General features: G+C 37.9%; 1 protein-coding gene across 1 annotated transcript; it reads right to left on the reverse strand.

The window, feature by feature from the left end:
- Positions 1 to 618: 618 nt before the first annotated feature.
- LOC125683411 (cytochrome P450 2J4-like) lies at positions 619 to 12776 on the reverse strand. Its single transcript, XM_048924547.2, has 8 exons — positions 12371 to 12776; positions 5980 to 6199; positions 5233 to 5356; positions 4982 to 5135; positions 4116 to 4252; positions 3362 to 3458; positions 2271 to 2477; positions 619 to 1512 (listed from the first exon to the last, which is right to left on the reverse strand). The coding sequence occupies exons 1-8, from the start codon at positions 12714 to 12716 to the stop codon at positions 1325 to 1327; spliced, it is 1473 nt and encodes a 490-aa protein (XP_048780504.2). The 5' UTR covers positions 12717 to 12776; the 3' UTR covers positions 619 to 1324.
- Between the last annotated feature and the right edge of the window lie 2568 nt (positions 12777 to 15344).

A 15344-nucleotide genomic window follows, 5' to 3' on the forward strand; every position in this document is an offset into this window, starting at 1 on the left:
GTATGTGTACAGTGTGTTTTTGTTTTGTTTGTTTTATGTCCCTTTTAAAAAATCACGCATATTGAGACTTAGAAGCAGTAACACAAATCTAGATCTACTATGCTCGGTCGAAGTGGTAATGGTTTTTAAACGTTCCGACGTCTGCCATGACATGGAACCTCCATTTTTAAGGTCAGCACTTTTCTAAATGCCGAACGTTTTGCAAAGGAGCAATCACTACTTATTTTACGCCTTAAGTTTGCCCGAGCGAGGCTCGAACGCAAATCCCTCTGGTCACAAAGGTACCTGTGTAGATGTCGATAACATATAGTTATTTTAAAAACCGTGCTTTTTGTTTTCATCGGCCGAGAATAAAAATTAAGCTCACCATATCGAAAGGAAATTGTTTAAGGGGTATACTGCATCGTCATAATGGCTGACATCCTTTAATAACATAAATATAAAAAATATCAGCCTTAATTGTATCTATTTACCCAATTGGATAGCTCCGTCGGTTAACGTGTCCACTGCTGATCTGTATGTTGTAGTTTTGAGTACAGCAGGGGTTATAAATATTTTTCCAGATTACTTTCTACTAAAACTGTATTTTTTTTTAACTTCATAAAGTAAAATTGAAACTTTTCTATTTCAAAATTTTATTGTGCATGTCCTTCACTTTTTATCCATATCAGAGTGTGTTATTCCTTCTTGAATTAGATTTGCAATAGTTATTCGTTTCCACTTTCACACTATCAATACTTTAACAATGAAACACAATAAAGTTCGAGTTTTGTCTGATCTGTTTCATCATCATTCTAGATCTATGTGTTCTCCAATCAGGTGGTTACGCGGCAGCTGATGACCATTCGATTGCCGCTAAAATATATTTTGCGTCTCAAGACAAGACTTCAGTTAATGAAAACAATTCTTGCGCAACTCGAAAATAAGATATTGGTTCATTCGATTTTACATACATGTACACACTCATTGAAGATATTTCACCCGTAGATCGTGAAAACTTCGATATAAGAACGCATTCATTGACTACACTGAATTTGACATTTCACAGAAGATCAATATAGAGAGGAATACTACTTTATAAGGAGAAATGTCATAATTACAGAATTTTGATTAGTTAAAAAAATCATTTCCCGAGGAACATTATAGAATAGGAGGTGTGCGATCAATACTTTTTTTTTTAAATCAAAGTATATCCCCTATTGTCAATAGACAATAATTATACATCATATGTGTATACATATTGATATATATTCCCGCTTTTAGACAGTTACTACAGATAGATTAAATGAATTGAGTAAATAAGAAATGTTCTCAATATTCATAATCATTCCACCGGTTTCAGAATAACTTCATCAAAGTGCTGTGGACGGAGTCCAAATATGTCGAAGACATCCTCCATTGAAATCTGGTTCTCTGGATTTTTGGTCGTTACCTGGAAATTCTGAACAAGGTTAGCCGCAAAGGCGTACTGGAACATATCGCCGATGTATCTGCCTATGCAGTATCGGGGACCTGCAACAGTCAAACGTGGATTACTTTGCGTTAATCCATATATCAAAAACAGCTATGACTTTCTCTAACGGCATGCTCTTGGGTGAATATAAATGCAAGAATTTCTTTTGTAAATTAAAATGCAAATCCATTTTCCTTCAGAAATAAATTTAAGCTGTAATATTGCTAAATATATTGGTGAGTATTCGTATAAATATCCCATACTTATGAAGCAATATTCTATTATCACCTGCACATGGTGTTTATATCTCTCAACTGATTCGATACGCAAGAGATTGTTCTGCGCATGGTCAGTTGCAAGCTACTGACACAAGTTGATGGTACAGGGGTTTCAACCATCTCGTTTAAAGTCAGCATTTCGCAAATTATGTGGTCGTTATAACGATCTAGTTTGCCAATACAACCTATCATTGGGTCAAATGCTGTCTGACGTGTTTCATACCGATTGTTAGAGCGTTCGTGGCACACTGATTTTGACTACGGATAACTCCGTTTACTTGATCAAGATATAGAGCTCACGGCGGGTGTGACTGGTCGACAGGGGCTGCTTACTCCTCCTAGGCACCTGATCCCACCTCTGATGTGTCCAGGAGTCCGCGTTTGCCCACCTATCTATTTTGTATTGCTTACGGGATTTATGAGATTGATCACTGTTCGTTATCTTCACCTTTCATGAAACCAAAATTACTAAATGTTCCCGTCAATATGTTACGTTTTGTACTAGTGAATTATATCACTAAGCACTACATTGGAAGTACCTGCACCATAAGGAACGAAGCTGGTCTCCGGTATCTGACGATCAGCACCGCCAAGAAACCTCTCTGGATTGAAGACATACGGGTCCTTCCAGACATTAGGGTCATGACATGGTGCCTTGCAGTCGGTCAAAATGATGCTGTCTTTCGGAATATCATACTCGCCGAGCTTTATATCCTGTTTTGGAGTATGGAAGGGGGCTAAAACCACTGTAAAATCAAAAGAGGACAACATTTGGATTTTTTGAGTTTGTAGTCGTGTCTAGTTATACGACTATTGACGACAAAAACAGACTTTGTCCTTATACAGAGGACAGCTAAACAATTTAATAACAAAACTTTAATTAAGACCACGTTCAACAGACATTGCGATGTTACAAACGAAGATGAGAACGCAAATATTTAAAGAAACGACGCCCTAAGAATATGTTTAGAAAATCCCTATACTCCATGTCAAATGACGTCATAATCACGGATGTCAGAGGAGAATTACCCTAGTACCTATCAAAGAGGGTAACAAACAAGGTTGGTTTGTCTATTTTTAAGTTCCATTCGAAATTTTCATAAATGTAGAAACGTGCACAAGTTTTAGGTGGCAGCCATGATACGGGACCTCTATTTTACAGGTAGTGTCTGAAAATCCCTTGTTTGTCCCTTCCAATACCGGGCGCTTGGTGATAGAACAGTCCCTATATTAAATGCCTTAGGTTTATCACGGGACCGGGGTAGTTTAATTAGAGGTCCTAACCGGAAAATATCGAATAGAAAAGCTGAATTGATTCACCAGCTAAGTGGTTTTAGGTTCCCATTCATTCATAGGCGAGCATTCACCATAATAAAAGTACATGCTAAAATACAAGTAAGTGAATACTCACCAAATTAAAAATAGACATACTAATACATATACCTTATTATCAGACTTCTTGGGATTCCTTTACATTTGCGGGTTAATCTCCAACAGTTACAAAAAAGCAGGATTACAGTCTCATACAAGTAGATGTGACAATTAAGAACCTTTTAGGAAGAATTCAAAGGTTTCATTAGATTTTCTTCAAAAGACCCATGGATACTCTAAGATTGTAAAAGTGTTTTACCTGGAGCGCGCATGCGCAGAACTTCTTTCACAATAGCCAAGGTATATGGCGTCTTGGCTCCATCGTCTGCCTGAACGCGTCGGTCTCGACCAATTACCTGTCAAAACATATGTCATTGTTTTACGTTTAAAAAAATATTTTATTTATACCGAACGAGAATCCTCCGTATTCATCCGTGTAGGTATCGTGTATCAACCGAGAGGTCCATGTATCTACCGAACAACTCCGTGTAGTCACCGAGGTAACTGTGTAAAGCCCGGGGTCATCCGTGTACGAAACAATTCTGCTGAAGAACACGGATGTCTACGGCTTGTACACGGATTGTTCCCGGTAACTACACGGACAGACACGATAAACTCAGGGGAGAAAGACCGTGATAATCCGTGGACCGACAGAAACCGTCATCTTCCGTACGCTCCGTGATCACACCGGCACAGGCCGGGTTTTTTTCCCGGGGATGTATGGGTAGCTACCGAGCATATCCGTAGGGAGGCCGGTGTTTTTCGTATCTGCATCGTGATAAGACCGTGTTGACACCGACATAACGACGTCACATATCCCAAAGACGCCGGGTCACCCGGATGACTAGAATTTTGCATCCGGCGTCGACCGGCTCCTGATCCATGAATGTGTGAAAAGAGCTATGAAACATTGAAGGTGACATTGAAGGTCGCGAGAAAATAACCATTTCTTAATACATCAATCGATAAAAATCTTCCACGCAGATGATGGTGATTTATGCTGGTTAACAAACCTTAAAGATCTCGGATCGACATTTAGCTTGTACATCCGGGTATTTTGCAAACGTCATCAGTATCCACTTGGTATAGGTAATTAGGTTATCCCTTCCACCGACATAAATGTCGACGATGGTCCTCAAAGCGTCCAGCTCTGAAATGTACTCAGAAAATGACTAATATTGCCATATGAAAAAAAATTAGTCTCATCATTTCTGAATGACTTTGTCCAAACTAAGATAAAAGCATATAACTACACTTTTGTAAACGAGAAAACAAGACGAAGAGTTATGAGAGGAAAACAGACAACATATTGACAACTGAGAGTATCCAAATATCAGTTGACTTCTCGCATGCATTAAATTCCGTCCATGAGTGGCATAGCACACAGTACCAATCTGCTTCAAGTATGCAGATAATTGATCTCACCTCCCCCAATTTAGGATGAAGAAGACTTTTAGCCTCCATTCTTATCCCGCTCATGCCAATACATATACCCAAAACACTTGCGCTTTTAGCATGTTTTAAATTATATCTACCATCGTCGCATTTCTTCTGGTATATAATTATAAAGGACGTCGAAGTGTTGCTTTCGTCCTGATCAAGATATAGGGCTCACGGCGGGTGTGACCGGTCCACAGGGGATGCTTACCCCTACTCGGCACCTGATCCCACCTCTGGTATATCCAGGGGGCCGTGTTTACCCAACTATCTATTTTATATTGCTTATAGGAGTTTTGAGATTGTTCGTTATCTTCACCTTTCATGGTATACAGGTAATATTGAGATATCCGTGAAAGGTACAGCGGGAATGTACACATAAGGACGAGTGCTCAGCGCTTACATCTGGTCTCACAATTAGTGTTACATTACCCTGACCTACCAGTCATTCCATCCTTTGAGCGTTCATCCTTCGACTTCGATAGATACATTTGTAGAAAGTCCTGCGGAGGGTCGTTGGTTGAATTCTTGTTCTCTTCCATAACCTTTCTGAGTATTCCAAATACATACTCCTCGTCATTTTCGGCCGCTCGTATCTGTAAAAAGTTGGAAGATACCTCGTATCTTAGTATGGTGTATGCCAAATTGAAGGTGTAAATCGTGGGTAGTATTTATTAAAAAAAAGATCCTCACCTTTGATTTATTGATGAGCGCCAATAAAGGGATGTAATTCTCAATATTTACAGTGGCCATTGTAAACCCATAACTCTCTATTCTGTCTCTCATTTCGGCCATGGTCGAGTCATCATACTTAGATCTAAATAAAAATTATGCAGTTAATACACACCGTAAATTTTGCTCTGTTGGTTAGGCACCGAATCCAATGATAGATAATTTCATCTTCAACAAAAGTTACTTAATCAACATGATTTTCCTGTAGCAGTCATATACAAGGTGAAGATAACGAACAGTGATCAATCTCATAACTCCTACAAGCAATACAAAATAGATAGTTGGGCAAACACGGACCCCTGGACACACCAGAGGTGGGATCAGGTGCCTAGGAGGAGTAAGCAGCCCCTGTTGACCGGTCACACCCGCCGTGAGCCACATATCCTGATCAGGTAAACGGAGTTATCCGCAGTCAAATCAGTGTGCCAAGAACGGCTTAACAATCGGTATGAAACACGTCAGACAGCATTTGACCCTATGCGAGGTTGTATTGAGTATACAGTTCCATACCTAAAATATAGTCTATTGAATTTGTATACATGTACAACTTTCTATCAAAATATACTTACTAGTACCTCTGAGATCAGACAATGTAAATAAAGCAATGGTCTGACCATGCACAGATCAATAAAGATTTGAAGCCTTTATTGCAATCTTTAGAGTTAAAATGTGCGATACGGAGAATGTTGAAGAAAGGAAGGTCGTTACCTTTTTCCAATGAGAAAGGCTGACAGAAAGTTGAAAGCGGCTTGGCGGATCAAATATTCCAGATTATAGGTGGTGGATCCGTCCCTGACAAAAGACTGGAACTCCTCAAACTCTGCCGTTAGGTGTCGCCTGAGAGCGGACACTACATTCGTGTCCTGCATGGCCGTTTTCAACAAAGTCTGCATAGCTAGCCACTGTTTGCCATTGCTCCATATAATTCCTGTAACGTGTAGCATTAGAAAAAAAAATTACATTCAAGTTACGTCTTTAAAGCACCAAGCACAGATCTCTGTGGCGCTTATCTTTAGGTCACAATATTGGATTTTCGGGTTTGGATAACTGACATTTATGAATCGACTTTGAAAACAAAATTACTTTTCTGCGAGATATCAGATAGGGGAGTTTAGCCTAATGTCTTACGGGGTTATATGTCAATTCAGTCTTGCAGTCATTGCCGTTAACCATTAAGATGGTCGATATAATATATCTTTAGAACAAACCAGACCCAACCGCACAGAAAGTGGACTTAAAGAAAGTTCTGTGTCTACACACACACACAGGCACGTAGCAACAAGGACCCTGGCCCATCGCCTTTTTTAAACAAGGTATTTTCCCGATATATTTACGTGCCGTTATTTGTACATGCAAAGTTCCATTCATCGTCAGTACCCTCCCTCCTCCATACACGTTGTTTCATCTACATCTAGTAGCGTAAACCGTAGTAGAAAAGTGAGAATTGAAACCGTCTACTGTACTGAAGGGATGAACCTTTGCCATACCCGACCCTCGGATTTAAGATTGTGAGATTTGGGCAGAAATCGCCAGTATTCATTTATTTTTATTAATTGTTTGACAAAACTTTTCAGACAATTGTGAAATCAACTTCTTCCCCACCCCCACCCCCCTCCTACTTTGAAAAACGTGCCTGATATGAGCTAGTGTCTGGCACGATCTGATATCGAGTTCTGCTTTTTTTTTTTTTACGTCTGTGATCGATTGCACATTTCGAAATGATGGTAAAAAATACTAGTATTACACTTTGTCAGTGTTTCCATGGTAAATGCCATGATGTCACATGTTTAGTGCTTTACATAAGTACTTTTGATTTCTGTTTCATTTTGAACATTTGGTAAATCATAGCTATTTCAAAAACGTTGAAAACGTGAAATGCCTAGGTTTTCCCTTGTAGTAAAGGTTATTGGTAGGTTTCAAAATACCTTTCAATAAATGCAAGGGCAGTCATCGTAAATGGAAGTCGGGGGAGAAACAGAAAGGGAAAATATTTTTACAAAGTTGAGGGAGCAGTGAAAAGAGGACGGGGTAGGTAGGGAAGAAAAGAGAGATGGAGAAAGGGAACAGGGGGAGGTAGAGAAGGAAGCTTTATAAGGGGGATGTAGAAGAATGATATAGAAAGGAATTGGAGCGGAAGGTGATAGAAAAGAAAAGATTTATAACGGAGGTGGAAAAGGGACCGGGAGAGGTCATAAAGAAAAGGAAGCTAGGAGAGAATCAAAGGGCAAAGGAAGTGACGATGAAACGAATGATGAGGAAGATATTTAACATCTGTCCCTCTTAGGGCTGCGCAATAATATCGATATTCCGGTGTATTGCGGTTCGTTGACAAAAAATATCGTATTGCGATACCGATATACCGACAAAATGCTTGGGCTCGGAATTAAGTTACAAGCTCGGGATTCCTAGAATAAAATCGCATAATGTAGATGTACCACTGGCGCATGCGTTATCGTGATGATGGCTTTGCTTTTCACGGAAAAGAAAAAGAAATCTGTAAATTATTCACTTTAGTTTATTCTACTTACCAACTGCTTAACTTGTATATTGCCGACATTAAATGAATATTACTTACTTAATTAGACATTACCAGATTACGGTGTATAAAGGAAAGCGATTTCAGGCAACTCGCATCCTGCATTTTAGAACGTACTTCAAACTGACAAACACGTTCCAGTATTTGAAACACGAAAGTGCACATAATCCTTCATTTTTATGGGATTTATTAAAGGTGAAACCATACGTCAAATGAGAAAAACGAGTGATGGAGATGAACTACAAGAAAGCCCTAAAGAGTTCAAAACAAACCTTAAAGAGGGGCTATAACCATAATTAAATCAACCAAAACATACAAGCGGTATTTGAAAACTACAATCGAGCCACGTATCATCAGATGCAAATGAAAGAAGAAGAAAACAAGATAAACCCCCTGTGTTTGTCACCAAATACAACCCTGGAATTCAAAAAATGAACAAAAGCTTTTAAAATACTAGCACATCCTCCAGAGAGACAAAGACGGTGTTTTTTTCTTCTGATCTTCCTTTTGTTTCATAAGCGAAATAAATATTTAGGGGATATGCTTAAATCATTAATTATAGAATTATCAAATTGCTTAATAATTGGTAAAGTGCACCTAGACTCCTGATGAGGTGGATTTCCATGCAGCTAAAATTCTATTTCTTCCGCATTCATATCAATTATTTCAATATTATAACCTCGTATCACACCGCCAAAACACTTAATTAGTGTAGAGTCAAGTGATTGTTGAGGTACATGGCTGATTACGGTCATGTGTTATCTTACTTATGAGTTAAGATCAGTTTAATTCTTAGTGAAAATATCGCAATACATATTGCAATACAGTTTAAGATACCCAGACAATACCCAGCCCTAGCGCCTTCTCCCAAGTTACCGACTTCTCCCTCTCCAATTACTCGACATTACAATCTAAATCAGAGTTGCTATTTCCTCGAAATGAAAATTCCTATGATGCTGAATGCAAAATTTGGCTCGATGCCAATTTTGAAAAAATCTTCATGCCTCCTTGTTTATTTACGTACCAACTTTGTTGTACCAACCTGATGCACCATAACATTTTGATAAAAACAAATAAAAACATTGTACGGTCTTATGGGTATCTCGGGTGTTATTTTCTTAATAAAATATGATACACAAATCTAGCATAGAAACCGTTTATAAAGATCATCACTGTAGTCCTGTCCACAAGCACCTGTGGTATTGAGTGCATGAAATAAAGAAAAAAAATCGGCTTGTAACAGACATAACTTATAGTGGCATAGTTCTGACACCACTTGCCAGATAAGTACGTCGATTTGTCAGATCTTTATGTTGTCTTGTTAGATTGATTGATTGTATCTTGTTTAACGTCCCTCTCGAGAATTTTTTCACTCATATGGAGACGTAACCAAGACTGGTGAAGGGCTTCAAATTTAGGCCTATGCTCGGCGCTTACGGCCATTCAGCAGTGAGGGTTCTTTAGTGTGCCACACGTACTGTAACACTGGACATCCGTTTTTAAGGTAATCTCCGAAGACCTGTGACATTCACACCTGATGCCGAGCGTTTGGCGATGGAACTGTCACTACCTGTTTTAACGACTTAGGTGAAAGGTGAATATAACGAACAGTGATCAATCTCAAATCCCATAAGCAATACAAAATAGATAGGTGGGCAAACACGGACTCCTGGACATATCAGAGGTGGGATCAGGTGCTTAGGAGGAGTAAGCATCCCCTATCGACCGGTCACACCCACCGTGAGCCCTATATCTTGATCAGGTAAACCGAGTTATCCGTAGTTCTGTTCAGTGTGCCAAGAACAGCAGAACAATCAATATGAAACACGTCAGACAGTATTTGATCTAATGATAGGTTGTATTGGCAAACTAGATCGTTATAACGACCATAAAATTTGCAAAATGCTGACTTTAAACGAGACTGTTGGAAACCCTGTCTGTCGCGGCCGGGATTCGAACCCCGACCTTCCACATGCGGGGCGAACTCTCTACCACTAGACCACGTCTTGTTAAAACTTTCTCAATTTGTCAGGTTTTTTGTCGACTTGTCTTTTAATCATGTATTATCTGACAAGTTGACACAATTTTCTGACAATTCGACATATCATCCGACAAGTAGACGTCATTATCTGACAAGTTGATTTAAATTATAACATTTTTCACATTATGTCCACTTGTCAGAAAATTATGACGACTTGTCAGATATTATGATGACAAGTACTTGACAGTTAGTGGTATTAACACACTTTAATAAGAAGATACTGAGTTTCTAGTCATGGTGATTATTTTCTGACAAGTCGACATAAAGATCTGACAAGTCGACATAAAGATCTGACACGTGATGGCAGAATATGCTACCATACAAATTATCCAAATGTAGTTCAATAAGATTTAGTGAGTGTGATTAGGTAGCATAAGTTGATTTAAGAAATGAAACTTATAATTCTTTGTTTGATGCATGTATCAAACGAAACATTGGACGGAAAACTTCATCAATGCGCGTAGCGCATTGATGAAAAAGTTTTCCGCCCAATGTTTCGTTTGATACATGCATCAAACAAAGAATTATAAGTTTTATTTCTTATCATTTAATTATGTTTTTAAGATAGAAAAACAAATAGTTTCTCCCATCAAAAAGCTTGAATTAACGTTTCTGAAATGGCGCGTAGGAATACATATAGGCAAGAATGAAAACAAAAACAAAACGGCATGGCTGTGCGTTCAGGTCAGAAACAGTTACCGTGCAGATTTAAATGGATTATACGCCAAATTAAAGGTGCAATGGTTAAAAGCTGAATTAAATATAAAGGAAGATAACAAGTGGTGACTGGATTTAGCACATCGTGTTGGAGGAGACGTTGAACACTGGTTGTGTCGTTGGAACGGTGGAATGCAATTCGGCTCCATTTCAATATCGAGGAAAACGTTTAAAACGCACTCGTTGACTGAGCCCCACATAACGCAGTTCAATTTCATTGATATTTACCAGATCAGAAGTCGCCACTTGCTCCGTCATGTTATCGATCTCGTAAAGCAGACGATTCATACCGGGAACTCGTGTAATCTGTCTACTTCTACCAGTAAGTGGTCTACGTCATCAAATTGACTACTCTGCCACGTCATCGCCTATATATGTTGTTTCTTTAAATTAATTTGTATTTTATTCATATCGTTAGTTGTGCTAATTTTTGATAGCAATGAAAAACAAAAATCAAACAAATGCATTTCGTTATATATAATGCTTGTGTGGAAAATCCCGTTCTATAAATAGCGCTAAAATTAGAACGGGGAAGACGCATTCCAGAGAAAAGTAGTCCCGCGGGCTTAGTGCAGATGAACTCCGAACGAAATTTTGACAGAGAAATCAAACGAATTTTTCAACCAATCAGCATCGTTTATAAGTCATCACTTTAAAAGTTATTAAATGATATAAATATCTGACAAGTTGATATAATCATCTGTCAAGTCGACATAGAGATCTGACAAGTCGACATAAAGATCTGACAAGTGATGGCAGAATATGCCACCATAAAAATTATCCAAATGTAGTTCAATAAGATTTAGTGAGTGTGATTAGGTAGCTCGAGTTATTGGTTTGAATCACACAAAAACCCATTATGTCATCCATGAAAAGTGACGATAACGAACAGTGATCAATCTCATAACCATGCAAGGTGAAGATAACGAACAGTGATCAATCTCATAACTCCTACAAGCAAGTGCTCGAGGACATGACCTCGTCCCCTGAGAATGTTAACCCCCGGGCCTCTTGTGACTTTTTTGGGTCAATTTCTCTTTTCTGACATATTTCTGGTCCATCCTATGCCATAACTTCGAAATTTAGACTTAAACTTTTCATTAGTATCTGTTTATACTAGTTGGGTTTGGTTTGTTTTGAATGAAATGGTGTGTAAGTTAAATTTTTAGAGTTATGGCATAGAATGGACCAGAAATATGTCATAAAGGAGTGTTTGACCAAACAGTCACAAGAGGCCCGGGAGTTAACATTTTCAAGGGGTGTGATAAGTGCTGTTAACTGTCCTCAAGCACCTGTGACTTTATGTACGTGATGACGGGCGAAGATAACGAACAATGATCAATTTCCTAACACTTATAAGCGAAACAAAATAGAAAGTAGGACAAACACGGACCCCTGGATAAATTGTGTAATTTAAATATTCATTTCCTGCATCATTTTTTTCTACGATCCTCTTAAAGCACTTAAATCATCGAATGTCTTAAGAGTTCTATTTTTAGTATTTTAAACTAAAATTCATTGTATGTAAGATAACACATTTCTAATCGTATAAAACTTACACGAGCTCACTTTTGATGTCAGTCTCACTTTTTCGCTATATGTCCCATTACTTAGATTAAAAGTGAACTCGTCAAATTGAACCTCAGCCTGGTACATTTGCGGGACATTTGATCTTAAAAGTGCAAGTATTTCAACTCGATTTTATTGAAATAAGTGTTTTTAAGATACAAAAATGTTCCAGCTTTGAGAAAATGATATTTACATTTGATATATATGCATTATTGCATTACAGAAGAAAAGTTTACCTTTTCCATGGGTGAGTTTGTCGGGAGTGTACACCCAGTTTGGTCTGTTAGACACAAGCTCGCCCTTTTCGACCAGTAGTTCATGAAAATACCGACGCCCAAATACAACAAATATTGTTTGCACGCCCATCTGTACTCTGAAGAGATCGCCATATCGTTCTCTGAATCCCAGCAGTTTGTAGTAAACCCCTTTCCCTCCGATGAGTTGAAACAGGTTACCGAAAATTGGTAACGCCCAGGGCCCCGGGGGTAGTTTGTATCGACTCCCCCGTCGGTAGGTTATTGCAAGGTAGAAGACTAATGCTGTCGCAGAGGTGACACCCGCTATCTGCCAGGGTGAATCCATGACGCTGGAGATCCACAACCTGGTTACTTTGGTGATGAGCGTAAAATGAATATTTCATTTTCTCACTCTTCCGTCTATCCTTCGTAACGGAAGTACATTGTTGCTTCATCATCCGATATTTTGTCTATATGATATACACAGGAAGAAATAGAAATAGAATAGGGAGAAATAGAATTCGTTCGACTGAAAATTCAATCAAATTTCTGGAAAGAGGCTGAATGGCAGAGCTCTGCTATTTAATCACTTTTCATTAAACGTTCAGTTTACTGAATATCATAGCTTTGATCTGTGGTAAAAGTGTGGTTTTTATTGTCCATCTCCTTGGTGCAGAGATCACATGTTAGATGGTCCACTCAATCAACTATTACAAAAAACCATTGAATCATATTAAAATGAAAAAATGCAGGTTATATGTATGTTTTGATTCTCCTGGTTCTATCATGTTACATTTCAAATTCATTGTGCATTAGTAAATAAAAAAAATACGAAAATGTAACGCGACACCAGTAAAAAAAATTGTTCCTCGGATAAATGGGCAAAAAAACCCAACCCCAAAACAAGAGGCTCACAAGCCTTATCGGTCATTTGAGAACTAGTAAAAAGTACCACTACTCCCAAAGGCTATGAAATCTAGGGGGAAAATCCTGTTCTGAATATCTAAGCTAAATTCTAATGTTCAGCAAACTTGGTTTTTCTTAAACATCTGCAGATTTAAAGAAGAATATTTGTTAATTTTGGTCAATTTTTGGCAGATTTTGCCCCACCCCTAAGGCCCCGGGGGTGTAGGAATCCTGAAATTTACCATTTATGTCCCCCTTGTTCCATAGATGCTTCATATCAAATGTGAAAAGAATTGGAATTGTAGTAATAAAAAAGTTAAAAAACTTTCTATTGTTCACACATTGAATAACTGACCATTTTGGCCGCACCCTAATACCAAAATCCTTACCCCTGGGATCATTAAATTGACAATTTCGGTAAAGGACTACTTGCTCTTTCTAAATATTTATTTAGTTTCAATTTAGTATCAATAGCACTAAAGATGTTATTTTAAAAAGTGTTTTACACATAAACATTATATACTAAGTTTGACCCAGCCCTGAGGTCAAAACCTCTACCCCGGGGATTTTGAATTTTACAATTTTGGTAGAGGCGTTCCTGCTCTACATCATAATGCATTTTGTTTTCCTTAAATATGTACGGTTCTAGAGAAGAAGATTTTTGAAATTGGTCAATTCTGGTTAGTATTGCCGCACCCAGGGCCCCAGGGGTGTAGGAGTCCTGACATTTACTATTTATGTCCCCCTTGTCTCAAACATGATTCATACCAAATTTGAAAAGATTGGAATAGTAGTTATCAAGAAGAAGTTAATTTTTTCAATTGTTAACGGACGACGACGTACGACAACCAATTGCAATAGGTCACCTAAGTCTACTCAGGTTTATTATTTATAATACTATGATTTATTTCGACATAATTTTCAAACGGTATGGTAAAAACAAACTAAGCGAGCGATTATATACAGTATATATATATATATATATATATATATATATATATATATATATATATATATATTGCTTTCTTAAACTGTTGTATCGACTCCCCCGTCAGTAGGTTATTGCAAGGTAGAAGACTAATGCTGTCGCAGAGGTGACACCCGCTATCTGCCAGGGTGAATCCATGACGCTGGAGATCCACAACCTGGTTACTTTGGTGATGAGCGTAAAATGAATATTTCATTTTCTCACTCTTCCGTCTATCCTTCGTAACGGAAGTACATTGTTGCTTCATCATCCGATATTTTGTCTATATTATATACACAGGAAGAAATAGATATAGAAATAGAATAGGGAGAAATAGAATTCATTCGACTGAAAATTCAATCAAATTTCTGGAAAGAGGCTAAATGGCAGAGCTCTGCTATTTAATCACTTTTCAATAAACGTTCAGTTTATTGAATAGCATAGTTTTGATCTGTGGTAAAAGCATTATTAATATAATACTTGGTGCAGTGAACACATTTTAGATATGCCACTTAATCTTCCATTTCAAAAAAAAAAAAAACAACAACAACAACAAAAACCACCATTGAATTGAAAGTTAATGAAAAATTGCAGATTACATGTATGTTTTCATTTGCCTGATAATTGTTTTATCATGCTGCATTTCAAATTCACCGTGCGGTAGTAAATAAAATTACGAAAAAGTAACTTGATTCCCCCTTACTTTCTAAAGCAGTTGATACATTATGATTATGAAATAATCATTCCCATGAAAAGACATGGAAACCTTAACCATTATCATTTTTCGGGAATAACTATCTTCTCGTTTGTTATAAATTTGCAAGCGTTGGTGCTGATTTAACCGTCGCAAACTGAGTTTTACCGCGTTAGTGTTGCAAATAACAAATGAGAAGATATATATTTATGCATATATGATATGTCTTTTTCCTTTGTATTGTGTAAGTTTTCATTTGTATTGTATGATTTTCATCCAGGTTAAAATATGTCCTCTGTACCCCTTGCTTGTCGTAAGAGGCGACTAAATGGGGCGGTCCTTCGGATGAGACTGCGAAAAACGAGGTTCTGTGTCACAGCAGGTATGGTACGACAAAGAGACCGTGA

Source organism: Ostrea edulis, chromosome 6, assembly GCF_947568905.1.
Source record: "Ostrea edulis chromosome 6, xbOstEdul1.1, whole genome shotgun sequence".
In the NCBI taxonomy this organism is placed as follows: Eukaryota; Metazoa; Mollusca; class Bivalvia; order Ostreida; family Ostreidae; genus Ostrea; species Ostrea edulis.

Bases quoted from the DNA above. Each gene is read 5' to 3' on its own strand.
- LOC125683411 (XM_048924547.2), bottom strand. From the start codon at position 12,716: ATGGATTCACCCTGGCAGATAGCGGGTGTCACCTCTGCGACAGCATTA. The intron at 3,459-4,115 runs GTTTGTTAACCA...ATGTTTTGACAG, and splicing joins GTCGATCCGAGATCTTTAAG to GTAATTGGTCGAGACCGACG. The intron at 1,513-2,270 runs GTACTTCCAATG...TGACTGTTGCAG, and splicing joins CTTCGTTCCTTATGGTGCAG to GTCCCCGATACTGCATAGGC.